This window comes from Hypomesus transpacificus, chromosome 14 (genome assembly GCF_021917145.1).
Source record: "Hypomesus transpacificus isolate Combined female chromosome 14, fHypTra1, whole genome shotgun sequence".
Lineage (NCBI taxonomy): Eukaryota > Metazoa > Chordata > Actinopteri > Osmeriformes > Osmeridae > Hypomesus > Hypomesus transpacificus.
This window is the reverse complement of record NC_061073.1, coordinates 10623292-10649382: the sequence shown is the minus strand read 5'-3', so window position 1 is coordinate 10649382 and position 26091 is coordinate 10623292. Positions and strand designations below refer to the sequence as shown.

General features: G+C 46.1%; 1 protein-coding gene across 2 annotated transcripts in view; it reads left to right on the top strand.

The window, feature by feature from the left end:
* Window positions 1–26091, top strand: part of immp2l (inner mitochondrial membrane peptidase subunit 2) — a 74912-nt gene that overhangs the window by 5942 nt on the left and 42879 nt on the right. For both annotated transcript variants that reach the window (XM_047034745.1, XM_047034743.1), the window contains exons 2-3: window positions 65–202; window positions 4886–4989. In XM_047034745.1, the coding sequence (XP_046890701.1) occupies window positions 68–202; window positions 4886–4989 (239 nt within the window). In that variant the 5' untranslated portion in view covers window positions 65–67. The remainder of the gene's footprint in view (window positions 1–64; window positions 203–4885; window positions 4990–26091) is intronic.

The following is a 26091-nucleotide window of genomic DNA, read 5'->3' as shown; positions in this document are numbered from 1 at the left end:
CACTGGCCTCTGCTCGTCACACGGAAGTACTGATTGGCTGGTCTGTGTTTTCTTCTGGAAACAGAAAATGGCCCAGCACACTCGGGCGAGTCGCAAGTATCTCCGGGCGTTCGTGAGCGGGTTCTTCGTGGCCGTGCCAGTCACCGTCACTGTCCTGGATCGCATGGCGTACGTGGCCCGGGTAGAGGGGGCGTCCATGCAGGTGAGATCCATCTTCCTTCAGACACCACTCTGCTTTCACACATGTTCCTTTCGAGCTTGATATTGTTGTTTAAACTTGAGAACTGATATGCTGCTGTCCTCCTGCAGGATGTAAACAGCCTTACAATGCTTTGGAATTTGATTGTACTTGTCGGGGAGGCCTAGATGTCATGTATAAAAATGTCTGCTTTACACTTACGTATTTTTCTTCTTCATTAAGAAAACATGCGCTATGCCACAGTTCAAACCTTTCATGTGCGTGGTGATTTCGTAGCATTTTAATGCAAAGGCTGCTCCTCCATATTTTATGCCCATGAATATTAAAAACCATGTTTCACCGGTTTATGGTGTATACGCATGGTAGTTCTGTTGCTGTGGAAGGTCAGGCCAGTGCAGGGCATTCCTTCCACCCGGCGGGCCTGCCGGGCGTCTGAGACCCGAGGTGGGTAAAGAGTACATCACATAGCCTCCTGAGAAGGTTGCTAACCTTCAGAGAGATGCTAATGGTTCTGCAGCTTCGATAGAGCTGTTAACAGGCATGGAGCACTAGATGCCTTCACCCTTGGAATACCAACACACTGCTGAGTTCAGACTGCTGGGATGGATTCTGTTTGAACCAGAATCTCAGTCTCAGTGTATCATTTTCTGTTTTTTTGGTGAGTGTTTTTCATCCTCTTTCCTTTATAAAAATAGATAAAGTAGACTTTAGTTTGTTTGTTTTATTTGGATCCCCATTAGCTCCAGCATAAGCTGAAGCTATTCTTCCTGGGGTCCTACAATCTATCATGTGACAATACAATTTACGACATCACATTTCACACTATACACACAAGACATTATTCAGATTACAAATCATATTTACAATAAACACATTTAATCACACACACAAAAAATAAATAATATTGAGAAGTTGACAAGATTACGCTACTCCGAATAGATTTTTAAATTTATATCATATCTATTTTTAAATAAGATATAATGAAAGCCCTATGACTGAATCTCTCTTAATTGATCTTAATTATTGCAATGTCTTTGAAGGTAATGGTTCTTAAGTGATTTTTTAAAACCATACTGGGTGTTTTGTTGTTTGATGGTATTTGGAAGAGCGTTCCATACACACATAGCTCTATACCTGACTGAACGTTGAATCGATTTGGTTTTCACCTTCGGTAACATAAAACTACCTCCTACTGCATGCCTTGCTGGATAGTGATTGTCGTAAATAATTATTCCAGTTCCCGTGTATAGTGAAAATAAATCAGAGTGTCTAAGTGAGGAAAATCCTAAGTCCGTACAGGTCAAAAATAAACTAAGTCCAAAGGTTGAAAATTATTCCAAGTGTAGACAAGTGAGAAATAAACTAAGTCCAAACGATGAAAATTATTCTAAGTGTTGACCCGTCAAAAATCAGGCTAAGTCCCAACGTTGAAAATTATTCTAAGTCCAAACCAGTCAAAAATCAGGCTAAGTCCCAACAGATGCACTGAAACTCAGAGTATTGATGCAAAGGTTTATTCCAACACAGGGTAAAAAAAAGGTATCCAAGTGAGTAAGCTCCCAAGAGCAGACTGGCAAGTTCTCTCCAAACGTCCTCTTATATACTGTATTTTCTGCCTATTATTTGTGTCATTTTTTTGCTATTGGTACAACACTGTTGGTCACAGATACATTATGCATCCTCACATTATTGGTACCTTTCTGTTGATGACCATTTCTACGCTTTGTCACCCAATTGGCCCCTATACTAGGGTTTCTGATTACAGAAGTTGTGTCACGTTGGCATCTCTGTCCTTACATAAATCTGACCATGTCCAGGCTCGTGTTGGGTGCACACATATCTTAGACTTTCTTTTAGTTGGTATGGGATGCTTGTGCTTTATAAACATATAAAACCCCTTGACACAGACCTAGGCCTGACCTGGGTGACAGTTTCGGACTTGGTTTGGAGGAGTTTTCCTGCAGCTTGGCCCTATGTGTACGTTCTAATTTACGGCTAGGCCTCTGCATTCCTTAGAGTGGTACTCCCCTATCTTCCTTTGCTAAAACAAACGTTTCACACCTCTATTGTTTTTACTCAGTCAGAGCTTAGCATCACATTTCCCATAATACAACTTAGAGTATAATATAAGGAATAATTGAGACATTCACTTTTCAATTAGATAGTTCCATAAATGTAACCCATCTCCATCATTTTCAGCAGGGTGACATAATTTTCTTCATCATGATGTATCTCATTGCTAAATGATAATTTTGAAAATATAGTAAAAGGTGTTTTGTTTGTTATAATATTGTGTAAAAAGAACATTAGTGAATAAAAAATCTGTTTTTAACTGTAAACCACGAGAGGCTTTCATGCATCTTAGCCACATTCGATCTAAACCCACATGAGAGAGCCACACGTGCCGCTTTATTCTGTATTACTTGTAGTTTTCTTATATTAATTGTTGAGGTGCTGGACCAGACAACAGAACAATAATCAAGGTGTGAAAAAAACAAAGCATGAATTACTTGTTTGACAGTCTGTGGTGTAAAGTGTTTTGCACACCTTTTAATAACAGACAAAGTGTTGCCCATTTTAGTTACCAGTTTTTGAACATGTCTATCCCAAGACAATGTATGATCTATCGTCACTCCCAAAAGTTTAGCCTCTTCTCTTTGCTCCACAGAATTCTTCTCTATACTGAGTTCAAGTTTTGGTTTGGAACATAAAGAAAAAGGAGTTCCAACCACTAAACAAGTAGTTTTAGATACATTGAGAATCAATTTGTTACTCCTATCCAGTTCACCACTAACTGTAGCTCTTTTTGTAGGTTTGTATTTAAATCACCAATATCAGTTCCTGCTAAATATATAGTGGAATCATCAGCAAACATTGAAAGACTTGCTTTATCTAAAACCAATGGAAGATCATTGGTAAAGATTGAATAGAGGAGCGGCCCAAGCAGTGAAGTGAAGGGCAGAGGTAAACACTGTTCCATGATTTGAGTGTTAAAATGTTTTACTTTACCTCTCGAACCCCTTGTGACTTTAGATGGCTTGTAAGTATTTAAATGCAATTTCATGGTGCAGTTAAAAGGATACCTCACAGCAAATTGTTTTGCCTGGATAATGTAGTTATTGATGTCTCGTTAAGCAGTACTTAGTGAATCGATAGTCACATGCCCAAAGCTGTTTGCATTTTAGTATTACTCTTTGTGTTTTACTTCAGTCTCTTACAGAGCGTTAATACATTTTCTAGCCATTTGCCTCTTCAAGACTCCCAACAGGAAGCACTTTGAAAAGCCATGTTCTCCTGCCCCGGGCCACCACACAAGATTGAACTGTTGCTTGGACAATCTTGTTCTGTCAAACTTTTCTCATGTGTCTGATGTTGTTGTTTGGTCTGTATGAATCTGCTGTGCTATGAAGCTTGCAAAGTACTCAGAAACAATGCAGCTTCTAATATGAGGAGAAATATGACTGAAACTGAAAATGATAACGTGCCCAGCTGTAAAAGATAAATTCCACAGCTGGCAGCACTGGTAGGGATATTTATTTTCGGCTGACAGATAAGAGATATTCTGTCAATTACTCAGGCAAGCGTGAAATGGGCCTCGCGCATCCTGTTTAATGAATCATTCTGCTACTGTCATGTCACCCACAGGTTTGAGTGGGCTTTGTCACACACTAGTTACTTGATATTGTCTCACAAAACTAAGTTGCAAGAATAAATTATTTTGGGGCCTGGAATTTTACAGATAACTAAATGATAGCAGTCATGGCGGTTGGGGAAACACGTTTTCCTCAGAGTGGAGTGGTTACTGTTCCTGCAGAAGAACAAGCCTCAAGCATTGAGACACGGTCTCTGAAAGGCGAGGCTAGCAGCAACTGCTGTGCAGCATCCACACCTCGCTACACCCTCGTCCTTCCTCTCACAGGCTGAATGTGTGGGGTGCTTGTTCCTCTCACTGTCTGAATGTGTGGGGTACTTGTTCCTCTCACTGTCTGAACGTGTGGGGTACGTTGTTCCTCTCACTGTCTGAATGTGTGGGGTACTTGTTCCTCTCACTGTCTGAACGTGTGGGGTACGTTGTTCCTCTCACTGTCTGAATGTGTGGGGTGCTTGTTCCTCTCACTGTCTGAATGTGTGGGGTGCTTGTTCCTCTCACTGTCTGAACGTGTGGGGTACTTGTTCCTCTCACTGTCTGAACGTGTGGGGTACTTGTTCCTCTCAGTCTGAACGTGTGGGGTACGTTGTTCCTCCCAGTCTGAAGGTTGTGACAGCTGATGCGTGTGAACCATAATGTGACATTCAGATTGGGTGAGTAACCCTGCAGCAGTGAGAGGATTAAAGGTGCTGCTCTGAGGGGAAGCAAGGTGTCAAGTCTGTGAGGAGAGACTAGCAGAGACAGGAGGAGAGGAGAGACCAGCAGAGACAGGAGGAGAGGAGAGACCAGCAGAGACAGGAGGAGAAGAGAGACCAGCAGAGACGGGAGGAGAAGAGAGACCAGCAGAGACAGAAGGAGAAGAGAGACCAGCAGAGACGGGAGGAGAGGAGAGACCAGCAGAGACAGGAGGAGAAGAGAGACCAGCAGAGACAGGAGGAGAAGAGAGACCAGCAGAGACAGAGGAGACTTGTGGAGGGGATTCTGTCTTCGTGTGTGTGTGTGTCTTGCTGTGTCTCATTGTGTGTGTGTTTCCACAGCCCTCGCTGAACCCTGAAGGAGTGTCTGCGTCTGACGTGGTCCTTCTGAACCGCTGGAGCGTGAGGAACTACCAGGTCCAGCGTGGAGACATCGTGTCCGTACTGTGAGTCTGCCTCCCCCTGCGTTTGCTACGTACAGACAGGAGCCTGAGTGGTGCTCAGAACAGGCAGTTCACCTGTGGTACCTGAGTAAAGTTCTGACAGGATTATTGGATATACAGTGCCCTCCAAAAGTATTGGAACAGTGAGGCCAATTCCTTTATTTTTGCTGTAGACTGAAAACATTTGGGCTTGACATCAAACGATGAATGTGAAACCAGAGATCAACGTTTCAGCTTTTAGTTCCAGGTATTTACATCAGGATCTGATGCACAAATTAGAAAATATCACCTTTTTGTTCGAACCCACCCATTTGTCACGTGAGCAAAAGTATTGGAACATGTGACTGACAGGTGTGTTTTGTTGCCCAGGTGTGTCCTATTACATACATTATTCAATCAATAAATACCACTGAATGTCTACACTCAGGTTCAGATTGGGTAAGATAGGTTTTGTCTATGCAGACTGTATTCAGAGGTGAAAACAACATGAAAACCAGAGCGCTGTCTTTGGGTGAAAAACAAGCAATTGTGAGTCTTAGAGAAGATGGAAAATCAATCAGAGCCATTGCAGAAACATTGGCCATAGCCAGTACAACCATTTGGAATGTCCTGAAGAAGAAGAAAACTACTGGTGTACTAAGTAACAGACGTCGAACAGGTAGACCAAGGAAAACATCAGCAGTTGATGACAGAAACATTGTGAGAGCTGTAAAGAAAGACCCTAAAACAACTGTTAGTGAGATCAGCAACAACCTCCAGATGGCAGGAGTGAAGGTATCACTATCTACTGTTCGCAGAAGACTTCATGAACAAAAGTACAAGGGCTACACCAGAAGATGCAAACCACTCATTAGCAAGAAGAATAGGAAGGCCAGGCTGGAATTTGCCAAAAAGTACAGAGATGAACCTCAAAAATTCTGGGACAAAGTTTTATGGACTGATGAGACAAAGATTAACTTTTACCAAAGTGATGGAAAGGCTAAAGTTTGGAGAAAGAAAGGAACTGCTCATGATCCCAAACACACAAGCTCATCTGTGAAACACGGTGGAGGTAATGTCATGGCTTGGGCTTGCATGGCTTCTTCTGGGACGGGCTCATTAATCTTCATTGAGGATGTAACACATGATGGCAGCAGCAAAATGAACTCGGAAGTCTACAGAAACATTTTGTCTGCCAATTTAAGGAAAGATGCAACCAAACTGATTGGCAGAGCCTTCATCATGCAGCAAGATAACGACCCAAAACACACTGCCAAAACAACAAAGGAGTTCATCAGGGGCAAGAAATGAAAGGTATTAGACTGGCCAAGTCAATCTCCAGACTTAAACCCTATAGAGCATGCATTTTACCTGCTTAAGAGGAGACTGAAGGGAGGAACCCCACAAAACAAACAACAACTGAAAGCGGCTGCAGTGAAAGCCTGGGAAAGCATCAAAAAGGAAGAATGCAAAAGTTTGGTGACGTCAATGGGTCACAGACTTGCTGCAGTTATTGAAAGCAAAGGATTTGCAACTAAATATTAAGTCTTATTCACTTAAATATGTTTTAAGTATATCTGTTCCAATACTTTTGATCACATGACAAATGGGTGGATTCAAACAAAATGTGATATTTTCTTAGTTGTGCATCAGATCCTGATGTAAATACCTGGAAATAAAAGCTGAAACGTTGATCTCTGGTCTCACGTTCATTATTTGATGTCAAGCCCAAATGTTTTCAGTCTACAGCAAAATAAAGGAATTCGCCTCACTGTTCCAATACTTTTGGAGGGCACTGTAACCGCAAGCTTTCGTCCTTAACCCCTCCACTCCTAGCTAAGTGTGGACATGGATGCTTGAGGTGTTTTCTGTTCGATACCTGCTCTTTTCTTCATATAGCCGGCTGACCTTTTGAGTCATTGACAAGGCTCCTCTTAGCTGGGCTGGATGATTACGGGCTCTGCCAGCCTGTAGGCTGACTGTGTGGGCCTCGTAGAGAAGTGAAGTGCAGCCCATCAGTCAGGGAACTGAATCCTCTTATAGTCATTCGTCTAATCAGCCTTCATCCATGGAGGAGGTACTCAAAACTTCTCCTCCTCTCCCCTGCGGTGTTGAGGGCCCAGCCGGGCTGGCCGTAGCACCTAAGTCACTGTCTATTTTTTGCGTTTTCTGGTTCTCTCTCTATCTCCTGCTCGCCATCTCCCCCACTCCCTCCCTTGCCCTCTCTCTTTCTGTATTTTTCTCTTTTCTAGCCTCACCTCTCCTCTCCTCTCTTCCTCTCTGTCATGGAGACGGTACTGTGTGTGTGTGTAGGTCCCTCCTGCCCACGACTGGCTGCACTGAGACGCTCTGTACTACCCGGTTACCACACACACATACACACTCACACATACACACACACTGACACACACACACTGACACAACTTCACTCACACACATACACTCTCTCTCTCTCTCTCTCTCTCTCTCTCTCTCTCTCTCACAAACACACACTCACACTCAGGCACTCACACACACACACACACACTCACACTCAGGCACTCACACACACACACACACACACTCAGGCACTCACACACACACATACATAAACTCACACACACACACACACACACACACACACACACACACACACACACACACACACACTCTCACCACAGCCGAGAGCCTGTTGACATGGCTCGACCGCAGAGACGAAGGCGATTACCGCGGCCCCAATTAGAGAGCTCCGATACCAAGACTCCCTTCATCGCTGGCTCATTCAGACCCTCTCTGTTCTGGATCGCAGCAGGAAGCCAGGCGCTGGTCCCTGAGGACTCTTGACTGCGTGTACCGACTCCCCGCCTGAAAACACGACTACACGGCGTGTTTGTTTTCTTTGGCTTTGCTTCAGGTTTTGATGTTTCCGTGTGGCCTGAACAGGTGTGTTCTTACTAGAGTCCTGCAGTCCTGCACGGCTTCGTTCTGTGGAGCCGTAACCGAACCACGCAGGCAACATCAATTCTGAGACCAAACCGACACCCGACATAAGGACAGATTTCCCCCCCGAAAACTGTTCAATCCTTACCCGTTAAAAAAAGGAACAGATTTATTGAATTTGTTTAGAGTCCAAACGTTGGCTAATATTCCTCTGATGTCCCTTAAGGATTTATTAATTGTGTGGCACTATTATATGTCATGCAGTATCTTGTGTGTGTGTGTTTGCAGAAACGCTTTCTGCTCATGCTTTTAGCAACAGGCAGGAGCATCGATAGCAAATGCAATGGTTATACTGTGTCCCCACCAATGTTCAAACCAAACCTACGCCCTTGTACTTAAGTATTAATTAAAGTAACATTAAACACATCTTGAAACATTTTATATTAATAACGTTTCCGACCCGCAATATATTATTTCTGAACCGCTAGCCGCCCCGTGGGTTGAAATATTTTTTCCCTTCACCCCAAAAACTCTAATTTAGCAGGTCACCTGCGGGGAACTAGGGATACCTCGGGACTGTTCGTAGCCCTCCCCGGGGGTACACCCCGAGAGCTGACTCCAGGGTTCATAGCTCAGATGATGTCAACAGGAGCAGGGCCACCAGTCAGAAGGAGAGGACGGGTCGTGCCGGGAGGGTAGAGACAAGGCCTTCATCGAGGGCTTCATGGTGCGCTGTGTGTCGCCAACTCTTGTTTACTGCGTGCTGAATACTGTAAAATATATATTACGCCTCTAGTCATGATGCATAGTCACCCATGCATATTTTATCATAGCCAGAATCACACTTTGTAGGTAATTCTTATTTTGGGGGGTTTGCATGTCCATCCATTTCCAGAGTAGATTGAGTCAACTGAGGGAGGAAGGTTCATCTTAAGGCTAATAGATACCTGTGAGAGCAATACTGTGAAATAGATATATCGACTGCCCCAGAGTAAAAAAAAAAAAAAAAAAAAAAAAAAAAAAAAAAAATCTTTATTTCTCATCTGCCAGGAATTTCAACCTGTATTTAAATGTAAAATGTGGTGTTGCTTTGGTACACTGGAGACTGATGTCCACTTATAATTGGCACTCATTTTAAAAGCAAATTGTCCGAGGGAATATTATAGTCCATAGAGTAATATCTTATTTACAGAATGTTTCTCATTTTCAGGCTGCAGTGTGTATGGAAAAAGCCTCTGTAACCATTGTTAGGAGTGCATATACAGAACGCCATCCGCTGCTTTACGGCTGTTTGTCACTCTCTCTGTGTAGCCCATTACAAACCTGATTGATTTTATGTTCTACCGTGAACATAACCATTTTTGTCTGAGCAGGCTGAGAAACAGATTTCTGCAAAACATAATTTTCCTCTTGAAGGGTAGGAATGTTTCTCCCAGGTTATAAATAGGTGTTGTAAGAGATGAATAGTGCTGCTGCTTGAAACGCTAGCTTTGTTTATGACAAGTATTTTTGGGCAGATTACCATCTTTGGAAACAAGGGGGCGGGGGTGTGAGCAAAAGTTTGAGGTAAAAGTTTTTCCAGTTCTGAATATTCATGGACCAACGCAGCAGCCATGTAAACCTTCAAAAGCTTGACGTCTTGAGCACTGTACAGTACTGCCTTCCTGTCGCTTTGAAGTGTAGATGTCAGGAAGTGGTAGGATAGATTCAGCCTGGACTGTATTGAGTTTGTGTGTAATTAGCATCAACAGAATCCGGTTTGGTAACAGCTCACCGAGCTTCTTCCTCATCCAGGCTTTGTCAAGCTGAGTTTTAGCAGCCTGTGACCAAAGCCGTTATTGTTCCAGGATTGGGGTTACAAAGACAGGCTGCGGAGAGCGGGGACAACCCCCTCTGAGATGCTCAGAAAGACTCAGAGCTGACAATCAGCGCTCTGCAGACTTGTTGGTCGGACGGCTGTGCCCGGAGGTAGGTGGAGCGGACAGACAGGATGGAGGTCCTTGGCTCGGTCTTCAGAGGGGAGGGAGGTAGAGGGAGGGAGGTGAGGGGGGAGGGAGGGAGGGAGGGAGGGAGGGTGGGAGGGAGGGAGGGAGGGAGCGAGGGAGGGAGGGAGGGAGAGAGGGAGAGAGGGAGAGAGGGAGAGAGGGAGAGAGGGAGGGAGGGAGGGAGGGAGAGGGAGGGAGAGTTTGTTTCGCCATTAGAGATCAATCTGGTTATCCTCTCCTTGATTGGGATGTTTTGACATGTGCGCTGCCTGGTCGGAGTAATAGTGTCATTATCTGTCATTTGTGTGAGTGCAGAGGGGGTATGATAGCTGGGTAATGGCCTCCACTAAAAGCAGGCCATGCCCTCTAAGATAAGGATATCCGGTTTTGACACACACTCACACCTTCACCGGTGCTTAACATTTTTCTTGGACGAAAGACACAGTCTCAAACCCAGCGTTCGGATGCTGAGAGCAAGATATTTTATTCAGCTTGCTGATAAGAATGGACTGAATTAGTACATTAATTTAATGCCCTGTGAAATCTCATCACTCTATAAATATTTATATATTTTTGACTTCCTGTTCATTAGAGCAGTAAATTAAGTATTCATATCTTCACTTTGCTTTAACATTTATGGTCCTCCATGCTAATTATGCAGTAAATATTCACATGTACTGGACACTTAAAGACATAAAAAAAGAAATGTACTTCATCTGAGGAATCGCTGCCATCTTTGGGATCAAGGCTGCTTTATCTTTTCTCTTGTGGATTTGTTTTCTGTGTGTGTTTTACAGATAATGTCTCTATGACCATGGCATTTACGATTGTCAGTGTCATTCGAGACTTTATTTACACACAATTAGGCTTTGTATTATGTATCCTGATCTCTAAGTCAATGGACCTTAAATCCTCCAATTTCTAGATTCCTCATCATATAAATTGTTTCTATATAACCTTAAAGAGGACCTTTCAGTGACCAGCAAGCATGGGCTATCAACCAATAATATCCATGTTAGCTGTAGCCATGTTAGCATAGCATAAAGACGTTCACAACAAACTATCCTTCTGTCCTGTCAAGGACATGGTGTGGAACCTGCCTCATCTGCAGAACGATGCTTCTCATTCATGTGTTGGAGTTGGAAACACATTTCCACACAATCTCACACAATTTTATGACCTATATAAATGAATACCGGTGAGCTCTTTATATAATAGGAATTAATAACCCTAACCTCAATTCATCTAGTACTTGGTCTAACCGTTGGTCTAAGAAGTCAACATGTACTTTGAGCGTGCTGGATACTAACCTGATATTGTGATATATACTTCCAAGGATGTCGGGGCTAAACCCAGTGGCTCTGTAGTCCACTCTGCAGAGCTTCCTCTCCCTTCTACAGCTGCTCCCATTGGGCTCTGGCTCCCTGTTCAATTCCACTTATCAGATGTGATGAATGAATGCCTCCGCCTTTTGGTCAATTCTACGTTCAGATAGTTCGCCTTGAACCTGGGCGCCCCTCCGAAAAGTTGATTGGGCTAAAATTCCACACAGTCGACTGAGGAAAAATGGCCAAGTACCTTTACTCCTTTAGTGGTTGTATGTGTCAACCTGAGATATGAAGAGAGCAGAGGCAGGCCGGGGTAATAAGAACCTTTTGAGAGTCGGGGCAGATTGAAGGAACGTCTGCAGGTGCAGGAATGAGCTATGTGTTTGGGTTTCACTTGATCACAGATGCTGGTGCTGCAGTCTCTCTGCTGTGATGCATGCCGTGGCCCGAACACAGGCCCTGCTGTAAGTCAGAGTCTAGGATGGCTCGTATCAAGACAATGAAGTAGGACTGCATTTAGATGAAACATTGGAGATAACAGGTTTTCCTAGAATGGGGGAAAAGGGGGGGGGGGGGGGGGGAATGGAAGGGGGACAGGGAAAAAAATGCCCACTTGGCTGTCGTGATGTCTTTTCATTTTAATTCATATCTGCCAGCACAGCTCAGTGTTTATGTTGTTCTCTCTCTCTCTCTTTTTCCATCTCTTTCTCTCCATCTCCCTCCCTCCCTCCCTCTCTCTCTTTCTCTTTCTCCATCTCCGTCTTTCTCTCTCTCTCTCTCTCTCTCTCTCTCTCTCTCTCTCTCTCTCTCTCTCTCTCTCTCTCTCTCTCTCTCTCTCTCTCTCTCTCTCTCTCTCCATCTCCATCTCCCTCTCTCTCTCTCTCTCTCGCTCTCCATCTCCATCTCCATCTCCATCTCCCTCCCTCCCTCTCTCTCCCTCTTTCTATCTCCGCCTGCCTGCTGATTCTCCTGATGTACGTGTTCAGAAGGCTCTCTGCATGAGGAGATGTGGATGAGCGCTGGTCTCTCTACACAAATGATGTTGTTCATTACAAGGCAACCCTGTCATCTGACCCAGCGGGTATTTTGCTTATGTGCCGAAGAGATATTCCCCTCATTCATATGCCGTGTAATTGTACAAACATCAAAGCTGGTTTTCTGGCATTCACATCTATCAGGAAAGCAGGGGATGAAATGGGAATTACCTCGACATGAAATATTTCCTCATTTCTCCAGTTAACAGTGCCGCCACCCTTCCCACACCAAGAGAGCGTTGTGAGCAGGTTACTCTCTTGACATATTGAGGGCAGGATAAAAGCTTTAAGTTGAAATTGGGCTGTGGATGGAAGGAAATTGGTGTTTCGTATGCCAGAGGGGCAAGGATTTATCATTTGGAGTGGTACAGTGACACATTTTAAAGATGGAGATAGTATTATCCAACGGCCCCAGAAGGATTGTGGTTAAAAGAGCTAAAGTTGTAACCCTGGGGATTTGAAGTTCACCTTTCACACAGAGTGGAAACCGTTTCTTGAATGGCTGTGCCTGGTTTGATGAGGGTGCATGGATGGTGCTCACGACCCAAACACACATGAGGGTGAAGTTAGAAACTCATCTACCTACTCTTTCTTTGGGTCCCATTGTGTAATTTGTGGTCTGTAATCCACTGCTCTGTAATCCTGCATATTTTCCCACACGCTATCCCCCAGGCTGTTGTGTTAAAAGTCCCCAGCACTTGTGTTTTAGCATGATTATGCTAATTGGACCAAGGTTTGCAGTGTCGTTGTCAGACCAGTGTGGTGATATGAGGGCTGCAGATTAAGAGCCAGCGTGGCACTGTCAACACACTAAGCCGCTAATAAGAAGCTCTGCTTGAGGACAATAACAGGCATTTGTGTGGGAGAAGGGGGGGGGGGGGGGGGGGGGGGTGAGGGAGACTGGAGAGTTACCTATATGCTTATTGAAGCTAAAGCCAGGTAACTCATCTCTGGCTCTGTAGTCGAGGTTGAGAGATTGATTGTGATTTTTTTCAAAAGCACTGTGATACTGTAATTAGCCAGTGTTTGTCTTTGCATTTTCCTGAAATAACTTTGGAATCTGGGCAGATTCAGCTTTAACTGTGTCCTCTGAAATGTTCAATGCTTCATGCTTTGTAGCGTGGCTTACCCTTAGTGGGAGGCTAGAGGCCCACTCTCTTCTGGCTTGGCAAGAATACTTCAACTTAAAAATGGATTGTATCGCTGTGCGTTGGCAGCATTTGCACATAATTCCTGTGATTAAGTCTTCAGCTCACACGTTCTTACAGCAGCCAGGGAGAGAGGACACGTTATGGAGGTCTGGGCACTCAATATTTAGAACTGTATTTTAAACTAGAGACTCGGCAAGGGTGGAAACCATCCATTGGTAAGCAGCCTGAAGGATGCTTTTTCCCACTCGAGGGGGAAAACAAGCCTTCAGTGCATTGGGATGCGTAGGCCCCAGGATCCATACACACGCACGTACAGTAAAGTGGCCGGGCAAGGGTTTGTTTTTGTGTCAGTGTTGTGTGTTTCCTGGTTCTTCTCAGCACCTATGGAGCTGGCAGGGGGCGGTGTGGGGTAGGCGGGCTCCTCCGGTAGAGATGGAGGTGTGGGGGGCTCCTCCGGTAGAGATGGAGGTGTGGGGTAGGGGGGCTCCTCCGGTATAGATGGAGGTGTAGGGTAGGGGGGCTCCTCCGGTACAGATGGAGGTGTGGGGGGCTCCTCCGGTAGAGATGGAGGTGTGGGGTAGGGGGGCTCCTCCGGTATAGATGGAGGTGTAGGGTAGGCGGGCTCCTCCGGTAGAGATGGAGGTGTAGGGTAGGGGGGCTCCTCCGGTACAGATGGAGGTGTGGGGTAGGGGGGCTCCTCCGGTAGAGATGGAGGTGTAGGGTAGGGGGGCTCCTCCGGTACAGATGGAGGTGTGGGGTAGGGGGGCTCCTCCGGTACAGATGGAGGTGTGGGGTAGGGGGGCTCCTCCGGTACAGATGGAGGTGTGGGGTAGGGGGGCTCCTCCGGTACAGATGGAGGTATTTATAACCCTCCACTAAGCGAGACGGCCCTTCCTCTGGTGTTCAGGGACGAGTCGATGTGCCGCAGCTTTCCCCTCTCCCTTACTATATCTCGTCCCCTCTTTCCCGTTCTCTCTCTCTCTCCTGTTCTGGCAGGGGGAGAGGCGGAGGGAGAGGCGGAGGAAAGAGGCAGGCAGGCAAGTGGGGAGGTGTTATTTTAGGTCTGGTGGTTTGTGCTCCTGGGGGGTCTGGCCCAGGGCAGGGCAGGAAGTGGGAGCCCTCTGCCTCCCCCATCACCCCCTTTGCCTCCCCCCTCACCCCCTCTGCCTCCCCCTCACCCTCTCTGCCTCCCCCTTCACCGTCTCTGTCTCCCCCCTCACCCTCTCTGCCTCCCCCCTCACCCCCTCTGCCTCCTCCCTCACCCCCTCTTTCTCCCCCCTCACCCTCTCTGACTCCCCCCTCACCCTCTCTGCCTCCTCCCTCACCCTCTCTGACTTCCCCCTCACCCACTCTGCCTCCCCCCTCACCCCCTCTGCCTCCCCCCTCACCCTCCTCCCTCACCCTCTCTGCCTCCCCCCTCACCCCCTCTGCCTCTCCCCTCCCCCCTCTGCCTCCTCTCCCTCCTCTCCTTCTTTATTCAGGACTTTGTGAGGACCTCTGTTGTGAGGACAAATATGGTGCCGCAGGTGAACATGTGAGTTTGGGCCATCACAGGTGATAGCTCTGGAAAGGGCCAATAAGCATTCAGCTATCTCAGACTGGAGGCACGGATCCGGAAGGGCTCCTGGGCTGTTCGCTCACTTCTCCTTTCTCCTCTGTTTGGAGGGAAATTGAGGGCGATGGAATCTGTAGCTGTCAGTCATCGCCGAAAAGGAAATAGGAATTTTTGGGTGATGGGGTGTAATGGGAAATTCTGTTTGTAACATTATTGTTTGATTATTTTGAATGTAGTGTGTCCTGTTCTCATGTCATGAAATGAGAAGCCGACTGCGTTGCCTAGGGAAACATGGGGGTCTCATGGCTTTATGACATGAGAGAGAGGGAGACACATTTAGCTAAGCCGTCATGCTGGCTGTAGCTCACACTGTCTGCTGGAAAACAGTGATCAGTCCTGTTTTTACCAACCACTATGGTGCATGGATGATGTTGTAAGATTCATTGCTTTTTGTGGTTTAATCACTAAGACATTTTCCCCTGGCGTCAGATTAAAAACAGACCCTGCAGTATTTCTGTTAAACAGAATCTGCCTTTCAACTTGGGTTAGACCTCATTGTTTCTCATGTCACTAATGTGCGATTGAATTAGTTTGAACCAGGTGTTCCACCACCTCCTGTTGACATGGAGACGGGGCATCTTGAGGGGGTTCTCTCCTGTCGATGAAGATCAATGTTGAAGAGTCAGCAATGGGCAGGTCAGCCCCCCTCCTGCCCCCCAGTCAGCAGTGGGCAGGTCAGCCCCCCTCCTGCCCCCCAGTCAGCAGTGGGCAGGTCAGCCCCCCTCCTGCCCCCCAGTCAGCAGTGGGCAGGTCAGCCCCCCTCCTGCCCCCCAGTCAGCAGTGGGCAGGTCAGCCCCCCTCCTGCCCCCCAGTCAGCAGTGGGCAGGTCAGCCCCCCTCCTGCCCCCCAGTCAGCAGTGGGCAGGTCAGCCCCCCTCTTGCCCCCCAGTCAGCAGTGGGCAGGTCAGCCCCCCTCCTGCCCCCCAGTCAGCAGTGGGCAGGTCAGCCCCCCTCCTGCCCCCCAGTCAGCAGTGGGCAGGTCAGCAATGAGCTCAGGTGTGGTCCTTGGAGAGTTAGATGAACAGGCCCCACTCAGCCCTGGGTTAGATGAACAGGCCCCACTCAGCCCTGGGTTAGATGAACAGGCCCCACTCAGCCCTGGGTGAGATGAACAGGCCCTGGACAGTCCTGGGATCCCTGATATCTCTCATCTCAGCCAGGCAGCAGGGAGCAGGAAAGGATGCTCTGCTTAAATGATGAAATATGACCCAGAGCCGCGGGCAAGCTGGCTGGCTGGCTGGCTGGCTGACTGGCTGGCTGACTGTCTGGGCCACAGTTCTGCTTAAACATCCTGCAGCTCAGCACCCAGGACGAGCTCCCATTGCAACCCTGCTTAAAAGATGATGAATGACACAGGCGCACCAAGGGCACCCCCTGATAACACGAGGACCCGAGAATTAACTGAGGAATTCTCTCCTAATCTCTGTATAAATGTGATGGGCCACAACAACATAGGTCTCCTCACACTTTTTTTTGTATTTTCCACATTTTACATGATCTTATTTCAAATAATTATTTGAAATTGGGATGTGTTCTGTTGAACCCCCATGTTCAGTGATTACTATTTTCAGAAACTAGCTATCTTGTTACCTACTATTCAATTTGAATTCACAATATTGTATTACTTAATTCACATTCATAATAGGAAAACAATTCACTCTTGCGTTTCTAATTTCATTTTCTTGCTGAGGCAGTCTGAGCAGCAGCGCATTATCTCTGTAAACAAGATTATTAAATCTTGGGATCACGACGCGTCCTGTTGAACCCTCGGCATCCACACCGCCTGTAATCCCACATTTTAACGGTGAATCTCAGCTGCCCCAGCTGCTTCCAGTGACGGTGCTTTGTACTATTTCTGTCAATCATGTCACACGCGCTGCAAAGAGCCCAGTTTGCCCGCCTGTCGCTGCCTCGCTGCTCCCGGCTGCATTTTTAGACGTTGCTAAGGTAACACGTCGCGGATCGCCTGTTAACGCTCTCCTGAGAGGATATCGGGGTATAGTTAGCAAAACTGAACTCCGGTTTCGTACAGATTACTGCCGAATTATAATTTGTAGCCATTAAAAAACTGGCATTTGAACTGGGGGAAACTTGCCAGAGAATTCTATAGAGATAACCACCGTTTGGCTGTATTGTAAAAATCATAGTTTTACCCTGTTTTAGCTCAGGATGATCATTTAAGAGCCAGTGTGCTGCCATATCGACTGACTTTTTAACCCTTACTTAACTTTGGATTAGTTGAAGCTTTAGGTTTCTTTATGTTCGGAGTTGATAACACAATACCCATCAAAAATATTAATGGGATATTTCAGCACATTTTTTGTTTATGTACATTTCCCCCCATAGCCTTATTGGTAGGCCATATGCCACAAACTAGGCCTGTGGAGGAGATTATGTTCAGATATTTAACTGATTTATGGTAATATAATTGAGTATCGGGGGATCATATTTATGTTTAACTCCCTGTACATATAGTTACAGTTAATGTTGTTGACCTTAAACAACCAGTAGACATCATTACTGAATACGATCAACAACAATTTACTAGTTCAACATGTCTCCAAATGAGACTTGTGTTTACAGTTTATGTGAGTCTTTCCTGCAGCGAACCTTCGTCTAAATGTCTGACTCTTTATGTGAAAAACATACAACTTAGGCATTTATTATAATTATAATTATTGTGCTTTATCAAGATTTGACTACTGAGCAGTCATATCAGTATTTTATATTTCACAAAGTTGTTTAGAGACTTCCCTTGTCTGTATTCAAATTACCAGAAAGATTACATGAAAACAGACAGTTTGAGAACCCGAGGACCACTGTCGTCTTGTGTGAAATGAGATGAAGTGTCGCAGATCGTGTGTTTTGATCCAGCTGCATAACAGACTTGTTTAAAACTAATTAAGCTGCAGAACTGAAGCCCTGGTCTATCAGGCTGCAGAAATGTGACCTTGCTCGCTGTGGGGTTACCAACACAGTCAGGAGCTTTCACACTGGCTGTCCTGCAAGGATCATCTTTGTACTGTATTTTAAAGGTATATTTTATTTTTATAAAGTGTGTGTGTGTGTTTGAATATTGATTTGCCTAGAGATGAAATCCAGACAGTTAGTGGTTTGAATTTTGATATTCCTCATCTCCTGACAGGATTGAGTTACAGTTACTGTGCCTCGTGCTCGGATGTGAATATGTCAGTTGTAATGAAACGCTATCTGCCGTGGATCTGCTGTCATTCTGATCAAAAGCTCCTGTCCTTCTGGGATTGTCACGATGCTACACATTTCAGTGATATCAAAGATTTTCCTTGCTACCAGTGACTTGACACAGCTATCATCGCCTGCATGATACGCCATCATTATCAGAAGTCAGACTCCTCTCTTTTTGAAGAGTAAGAACTGCCTTGTAGAAAAATAGTTTTCAAATGAAAGCAAGCTTGCTATTTTTAAATCTGTACCCCCCCTCCCTTCTCCACCCCCTCTAGGGATAGGCTATATGTCAGGTTTGTCTCCTTTGAGTCTACAGTATACTCTCAAATGACTACACTCTCTGTTTCATATGGCAGTCTGTGTGTGAGCGGTGAAAGCTATATACTTTATCTCTGATGGATGTATAGGCATATTCAGTGTTCTGTGTCCTGTATTGAAACCTGTCAAGCCAAATCACTAGTGTTGTTCACTGAATCCTAAGTTCTTTATGTGTGGCTCTGTTGTTTGTGCACGACTACTACTTTGGCACTGCATCAAATGCTTGGTCTTTATCATCACATTTTGTGTTTCGTGATCTCCTCCTTTGGTCATTTTTTTGTGGTCTTGTGATAATTATCACAAATGAATTCTGCATGAGTGAAAGGCTAAAAGAAAAGCTCTCATTCCGAGTTCAAGCACAGCAAGCACAGTGCAAATGAATATTCCATTATCATAGGTCACTGAATTCATTTTCCAAATGGCAATTGGTGTGATTTCTCCTGGGAAAAATGACTGGCATGTTGGCCTCCCCTCACGCTGCTGCACCTGTAGGTAAGAATGTAAATGTCCCAGTTCTGAGCAAGTGATCACATGCGGTTGACATGCTCTGCCGGCGGGGGGGGGAGCGGGTCGAAACCTCCCCTTGGTTTGGAGACGGCTCCAGAGCGGAGGCCGTCCACGCCAGGGAAATCGACAAGAAGATATAACGTGATGAAAAGCAGTGGCGGTACGAGGGTGTGGAATTTACGGCGGTCATGTAATAGAATTAAGTGGATGCACCTTGAAAGCCATAATTTAAATCCATTTCAGGGTTTTCACCTCCTGTCCTTTAGTAGGCCTACCGCCAGTATTTGCAAGAAAACTCTTTTCCTCCATTTACGTAATTAATCGATGGATGGATGGATCTTGTGGTCCGAGAAGCCAGTATACCAATTTCTTGGAACTTGAGTCGTTCATTGTTTAAAAAAACAATTCAATCCATGAGAGAGCCACAAACCTACATTGTTAACTTTAACAGACGCTTTTAATACCTCACGCGCCTTCGAACCGTAGTTGGTGGTTGATGATCGCGTTTAGACACAACAAGCTGACCCCTGCGGTCGTTAGCATTTGCGGAGGGAAACTGTTTGGCCATTGAACTGCAGGAACCCAGTTTGAGAGGTGAGTGGATGTGACTTTGACTAATTGCTGCAAATGAGCAAGGCAGGATGTGTTGGATTGCTTCCGCTGATTAAACTTCAGCAGCTAAGTTATTATTGCTCCGCTCTGGGGTGTCCTGTCATCTGCCTTGCGTACCGGATGAGGCGAACAAACCCAGCAGAGTCCTGTGGACTGTGGAACACGGAGTGCTTTTACACCAGTAAACTAAGCGATTGCCTCACTCGCCTTCAACGGCCATTCTTTTTAACAGGCACAGCTGTATTTTTCTCAGGCTGTAACTACTATTGGCATGGGACAGTTTATGTGTTACTTGTGTAATTAAATCTTTGGAAACCCTTCCAAAATCAATGGGAAGTACCAGCATAAACCACAGGAAGTGAACAGGACACAGGCTGTGTGAAGGCTGGGGGAAGAGAAGGGGCTCACAGTCGATATTACTCAGCCGTGACAGAAGCCTTGACTGCTTCCTGTAAACCAAGAACGCTACTGGAGGCGGGTGTCATCGCTTTGAGGCTATTTGACATCAAAGTCACACAGCAATGTGACCTTGTCCTTTGAACATCAGCACTTCTTTCTACTGCCGCCATTACGAAACCAATTAAGGGCAACGTTTAATCAGTAATGAAGAGCTGACTCCCAGGCTGTTCACGGTGAATCTAGACCCACCTGGGAGTGAGAATCATCCTCAACAGTGGGTGGTACAGTTGACTAGGAGTTCACAGGCCTGTGTGCTGTCACTTCAACATGAGGAGCCTGTGATTCCTGCTCTGTTAAAGTTACACTTCTTGAGTTGATTAATATGTAAGTGGAAAGAATCCAAGTTTATTTGATTGATTAACTAACAACTTATTATTTGTTAAATGTATTATAAGGCTTTGCTTAGGAAGGATTGTTTTAAGTGTGAGGCGAATATGAAAAGTCAGATTTCAGTTAGGACCTTCACTGTAATGTAAAGACAGTAAGTCTTTCAACCCGAGTTTGGAGTCACTTTATGTAACATAGATAATCCACAAGTTGAGGGCACCAGTGAAGGATGAAGATACATGATCAAATCATACATATACTCCTCCGCATAGAGAAGGGAAAAGTGCCAGTAACGATATTAAATGCTCATCTCAAAACAGCTGTAATACAAATGCACTACCGCCAAGTCAGGATGGATGAAATACATCCTGCAGAGCATTGGGGGGGGGATAGGTGTGTGTTCATTCCCTAGAATGGGCTGTTTGAATGCAGGCGTGTCATTTCCTTATTGTCTTCATTGGCTTCTCCCGGGAGACAGGCCAGTGACAGGTCATTATGTGTGTGCATGTGAGCCATGTCAGGGAGAGGAGAGGAACAGTCACAGGCTGTCGGGGTAGTTTGGGCTCAACTGCCAGCACGTTAAGGTATGGGACTGTCTCCCCCGTACCCACGGTGACAGAGGGAGTTCATGACCCAGCTCCAGGTATAGACATGTCAGAGTTCTAGTGTCCATGTTGGCCTCATTACCGCTGGTGTTTTACCTCAACGTCCCGCCTGTCACAGAGGTGGAGGTGGCGTTGAGTCGACCACACGAAGGCTGCACCTCTCCGCGTGGCTGTCGCAGAGTCCGGGGGTTGGTACACGTGACCCTTTAGTAATCATTTCATCGCTCGTGATAAGCTAGCGCATGGCAGACGAAACCTGGACGCAAAGCCATTACAGGACGCGTGGCATCTGCTGGAGGTGTCTGCGCTGCGTGGTGATGAATGGGTCTGCAGTGCAGGGTGAGAAGTGTTGGCGCTGGGATGATCCCCCCCCCCCCACCAGGACTCATGTTTAAGCATGTTTGAGTTCCCAGGCGACTGATTTATGGCCGTCTTGTTCCTGTTTCAGACAGAGCTCGTCTGGGCTGGCCAGCAGGATGTCTGTGAATCTTGATAGCAGAGAGAATCTTCAGTTGCAGATTGCTGTGGCACCCCACCCCCCAAACTACCCTCGCAACCACCATCGTTTTTCACAGTGGCCTGTCTTTCAAGAAATGTCTCTTTCATGTGATCTGTTTTGCTTTTGACGATAGCAGACAGTCAATTTTAACAGGACCCTTACATGTTTGTTGACCGATTCCATCTGTGAGGCTTGTTTTGTTGCGTCCCTTGGCCTTATAGAGTTGTATTACGTTACGGGTCCGGTTTCGACGAGACAAACACATTCTCCTCACTCCACACTGGCCCTGACTGGCACTTCTGCTTTCAATTTCGTTTTTAAATCAGACAGATTTTCCGACGTTGGTAAAAGATACATTTTTCCGCTTTCCTCTCTCCAAGTGAAGGCCTGTGTCGTACTGCGCCTGGCGTGAGCCGCCACGAACACGCCGGAACATCATTTGTCACCGCCGACGTGACGGTCTCGATGCGGAGCGGCCGGGGATGGCTTGCCACGATCAGCGTCGTCCCCAGAGCCTCTGTTTACGAGGGAGAGACTGAGCTGCATAATGTCTTTTTAAGGGCTCATTCCAAGGAAGAAGCATCCATTCTATCTCTGTGGCAGCCAGTGTCGGTCATACATCTAGCTACTCCCACAATGTTGTTGTGTTTGGCAAACTTCTCCATGATGGATGGAAGCTAGACAGCTCCCCGTGATCCGTAGCCAAAAGAGAGTACGTTTGAAAAAAAGTGTATAGAAATATCCGAATTGAAGTGGTGCTCAAGTAAATTGTGTAAATAGCAAATTTGGATGTCAGTCGCGTGGAGTTTGTTGAAGCTGTGAAGTGGATAGCATGCTGCAATGATTTCATCGTTATAAAACAGACCTAAATGTAGGCCTGGTATTGGAGATATTGTTGTAGCACTGTTGTGTAAGAGAGGGCACCCATGACATTGGTAGATGTATGACACTGTGGACACTAATTGGGATGTTATTTTGCAGTAGCTAAGACGGGCCTTGCACTGTGCTGGTAGATACAGATTCATTGGGCTTTGCACTGTGCTGGTAGATACAGACTCATTGATCCTATCCCTTCAGAGCCTTCATTTTGTGATGTTCTTACAAATACTGCATATTGAATGTGGCTTTGTATGGGGGAAACAGCCCAACTAAATTAAGAAAATGTTAAATATTAATTGAGTAGAAAACAGCCTCATTAGTAGAATTATAGTTATAACGATAATTAACTGCTTTATTTTCTCCTCAAAAATCTTAAGTTGTGATTAATGCTGATACAGAGAGCTGCTGAAAGTTTTAGTGCAACTGGAAGAACATTACAATCACCTACTGGATATATTTATCTTAATTTACTACGCATCCCAAAAGGTAACCATGTGGAAAACAGTAAATCTCCGCTCATGATCAAATAGTTAATTATAAGCTGGTGTTCTGTGTTGTACCTGTTTAAACATGAGCTCCAATGATCTGCTGTCTGAGTCAGCTGGTGTGTCCAGGTCACCCAGCCGAACCAGGAGTACAACAGCTGTGTGCTCAGTGTAGTGTGTGGTCAGTGTAGTGTGGGCAGTGTAGTGTGGTCAGTGTAGTGTGGTCAGTGTAGTGTGTGGTCAGTGTAGTGTGGTCAGTGTAGTGTGGTCAGTGTAGTGTGGTCAGTGTAGTGTGTGGTCAGTGTAGTGTGGTCAGTGTAGTGTGGTCAGTGTAGTGTGTTCAGTGTTGTGTGTGGTCAGTGTAGTGTGCTCAGTGTAGTGTGTGGTCAGTGTAGTGTGGGCAGTGTAGTGTGGTCAGTGTAGTGTGGTCAGTGTAGTGTGTGGTCAGTGTAGTGTGGGCAGTGTAGTGTGGTCAGTGTAGTGTGGTCAGTGTAGTGTGGGCAGTGTAGTGTGGTCAGTGTAGTGTGCTCAGTGTAGTGTGGTCAGTGTAGTGTGGTCAGTGTAGTGTGGTCAGTGTAGTGTGGAAAGTGTAGTGTGGTCAGTGTAGTGTGGTCAGTGTAGTGTGGTCAGTGTAGTGTGGAAAGTGTGGTCAGTGTAGTGTGGTCAGTGTAGTGTGCTCAGTGTAGTGTGGTCAGTGTAGTGTGGTCAGTGTAGTGTGTGCTCAGTGTAGTGTGTGCTCAGTGTAGTGTGTGGTCAGTGTAGTGTGCTCAGTGTAGTGTGTGGTCAGTGTAGTGTGGTCAGTGTAGTGTGGTCAGTGTAGTGTGCTCAGTGTAGTGTGTGGTCAGTGTAGTGTGGTCAGTGTAGTGTGGTCAGTGTAGTGTGGTCAGTGTAGTGTGCTCAGTGTAGTGTGTGGTCAGTGTAGTGTGGTCAGTGTAGTGTGGTCAGTGTAGTGTGGTCAGTGTAGTGTGCTCAGTGTAGTGTGTGGTCAGTGTAGTGTGGTCAGTGTAGTGTGGTCAGTGTAGTGTGGTCAGTGTAGTGTGTGGTCAGTGTAGTGTGTGGTCAGTGTAGTGTGGTCAGTGTAGTGTGTGGTCAGTGTAGTGTGGTCAGTGTAGTGTGGTCAGTGTAGTGTGTGGTCAGTGTAGTGTGGTCAGTGTAGTGTGGTCAGTGTAGTGTGGTCAGTGTTGTGTGTGGTCAGTGTAGTGTGGTCAGTGTAGTGTGGTCAGTGTAGTGTGTTCAGTGTTGTGTGTGGTCAGTGTAGTGTGCTCAGTGTAGTGTGGTCAGTGTAGTGTGGTCAGTGTAGTGTGGTCAGTGTTGTGTGGTCAGTGTAGTGTGGTCAGTGTAGTGTGGTCAGTGTAGTGTGGTCAGTGTAGTGTGCTCTGTGTAGTGTGTGGTCAGTGTAGTGTGGTCAGTGTAGTGTGGTCAGTGTAGTGTGGTCAGTGTAGTGTGTGGTCAGTGTAGTGTGGTCAGTGTTGTGTGGTCAGTGTAGTGTGGTCAGTGTAGTGTGCTCAGTGTAGTGTGGTCAGTGTAGTGTGGTCAGTGTAGTGTGTGGTCAGTGTAGTGTGTGGTCAGTGTAGTGTGGTCAGTGTAGTGTGTGGTCAGTGTAGTGTGGTCAGTGTAGTGTGTGGTCAGTGTAGTGTGGTCAGTGTAGTGTGGTCAGTGTAGTGTGGTCAGTGTTGTGTGTGGTCAGTGTAGTGTGGTCAGTGTAGTGTGGTCAGTGTAGTGTGGTCAGTGTTGTGTGTGGTCAGTGTAGTGTGCTCAGTGTAGTGTGGTCAGTGTAGTGTGGTCAGTGTAGTGTGGTCAGTGTTGTGTGGTCAGTGTAGTGTGGTCAGTGTAGTGTGGTCAGTGTAGTGTGGTCAGTGTAGTGTGTGGTCAGTGTAGTGTGGTCAGTGTAGTGTGGTCAGTGTAGTGTGTGGTCAGTGTAGTGTGGTCAGTGTTGTGTGGTCAGTGTAGTGTGGTCAGTGTAGTGTGCTCAGTGTAGTGTGGTCAGTGTAGTGTGGTCAGTGTAGTGTGGTCAGTGTAGTGTGTGGTCAGTGTAGTGTGGTCAGTGTAGTGTGGTCAGTGTAGTGTGGTCAGTGTAGTGTGGTCAGTGTTGTGGGTCTCTACTCATCCCCCCCATCTCCAGCCTGGCTCCCCCCCTCAGTGAGTTGTGATTATGCTAAGTGCCGGGCTGTGGACACAAGGGCCCAGTCAGAAAGATATCACTTTTATAAATTGCTGCTACCCCTTCAGTCACTGGCTCTTGTCATCATTTTAATTAAACAGAGACAGGGAGCAGGAGAGGGTGGAGTGATGGACGGAAAAATGGTTTGTAGATTTTTTTGAAATCATCTTTGAGAACATTGGAATGATAAGTAGCTCAGTATCTCTATGCACTGTAGCGAGTGAACACACACTTGCAGTTCTAACCCAGTTCCTTTTCTTTGTTTCATTATTATTCTAGCGTGTTATGCTCACTCCACCAGATGTATCAGGTTACGCAAGAAGGTAAACTGTCCCAGACAGATGTGGTCTCCCGCTTCAGTGTGTGGTTGTGGACAGGTGCACAGTACTGTACACAAGACAAGGTGATACCTAAGTTGTCCTCTAATAGAAGATGCTGCACAGCTGTCAGCCTCTTAGAAGTCTGTCGCCAGGTTCCATGGGAAACGCTCCAATACCTCTGCCTTTATGGTTCGTTCTTCTCGTTCTCTCGTTCTCTCGTTCTCTCGTTCTCTCTCTCTCTCTCTCTCTCTCTCTCTCTCTCTCTCTCTCTCTCTCTCTGTCTCTCTCTCTCTCTGTCTCTGTGTCTCTCACTGTGTCTCTCTTTCTCTTGCTCTCTCTCTCTCGCCTGCTTTCTCTCTTTGTCTCCACCCTGCAACATTTGTCTGTTGATCAAATGCCACCACCAAACACAATATTTTATATTATTGGATGCCTACCACTGTACGAAGCTGTCGTTTAGATCCATGTTCTAAGAATCAAAAGGTTCAGAATGACCTTGTGTTCCACAGTTTACCAGATAAACACAGTGCACCAGATAAACAAATCACTTTGACCTGCACACTGTCTCTCTCCTTGGCCTGAGAGACTGCCTCACATCTTCAAGCCTGAGAGAGACTGCCTCACATTTTCAGGCCTGAGAGAGACTGCCTCACATCTTCAGGCCTGAGAGAGACTGCCTCACATCTTCAGGCCTGGGAGACTGCCTCACATCTTCAGGC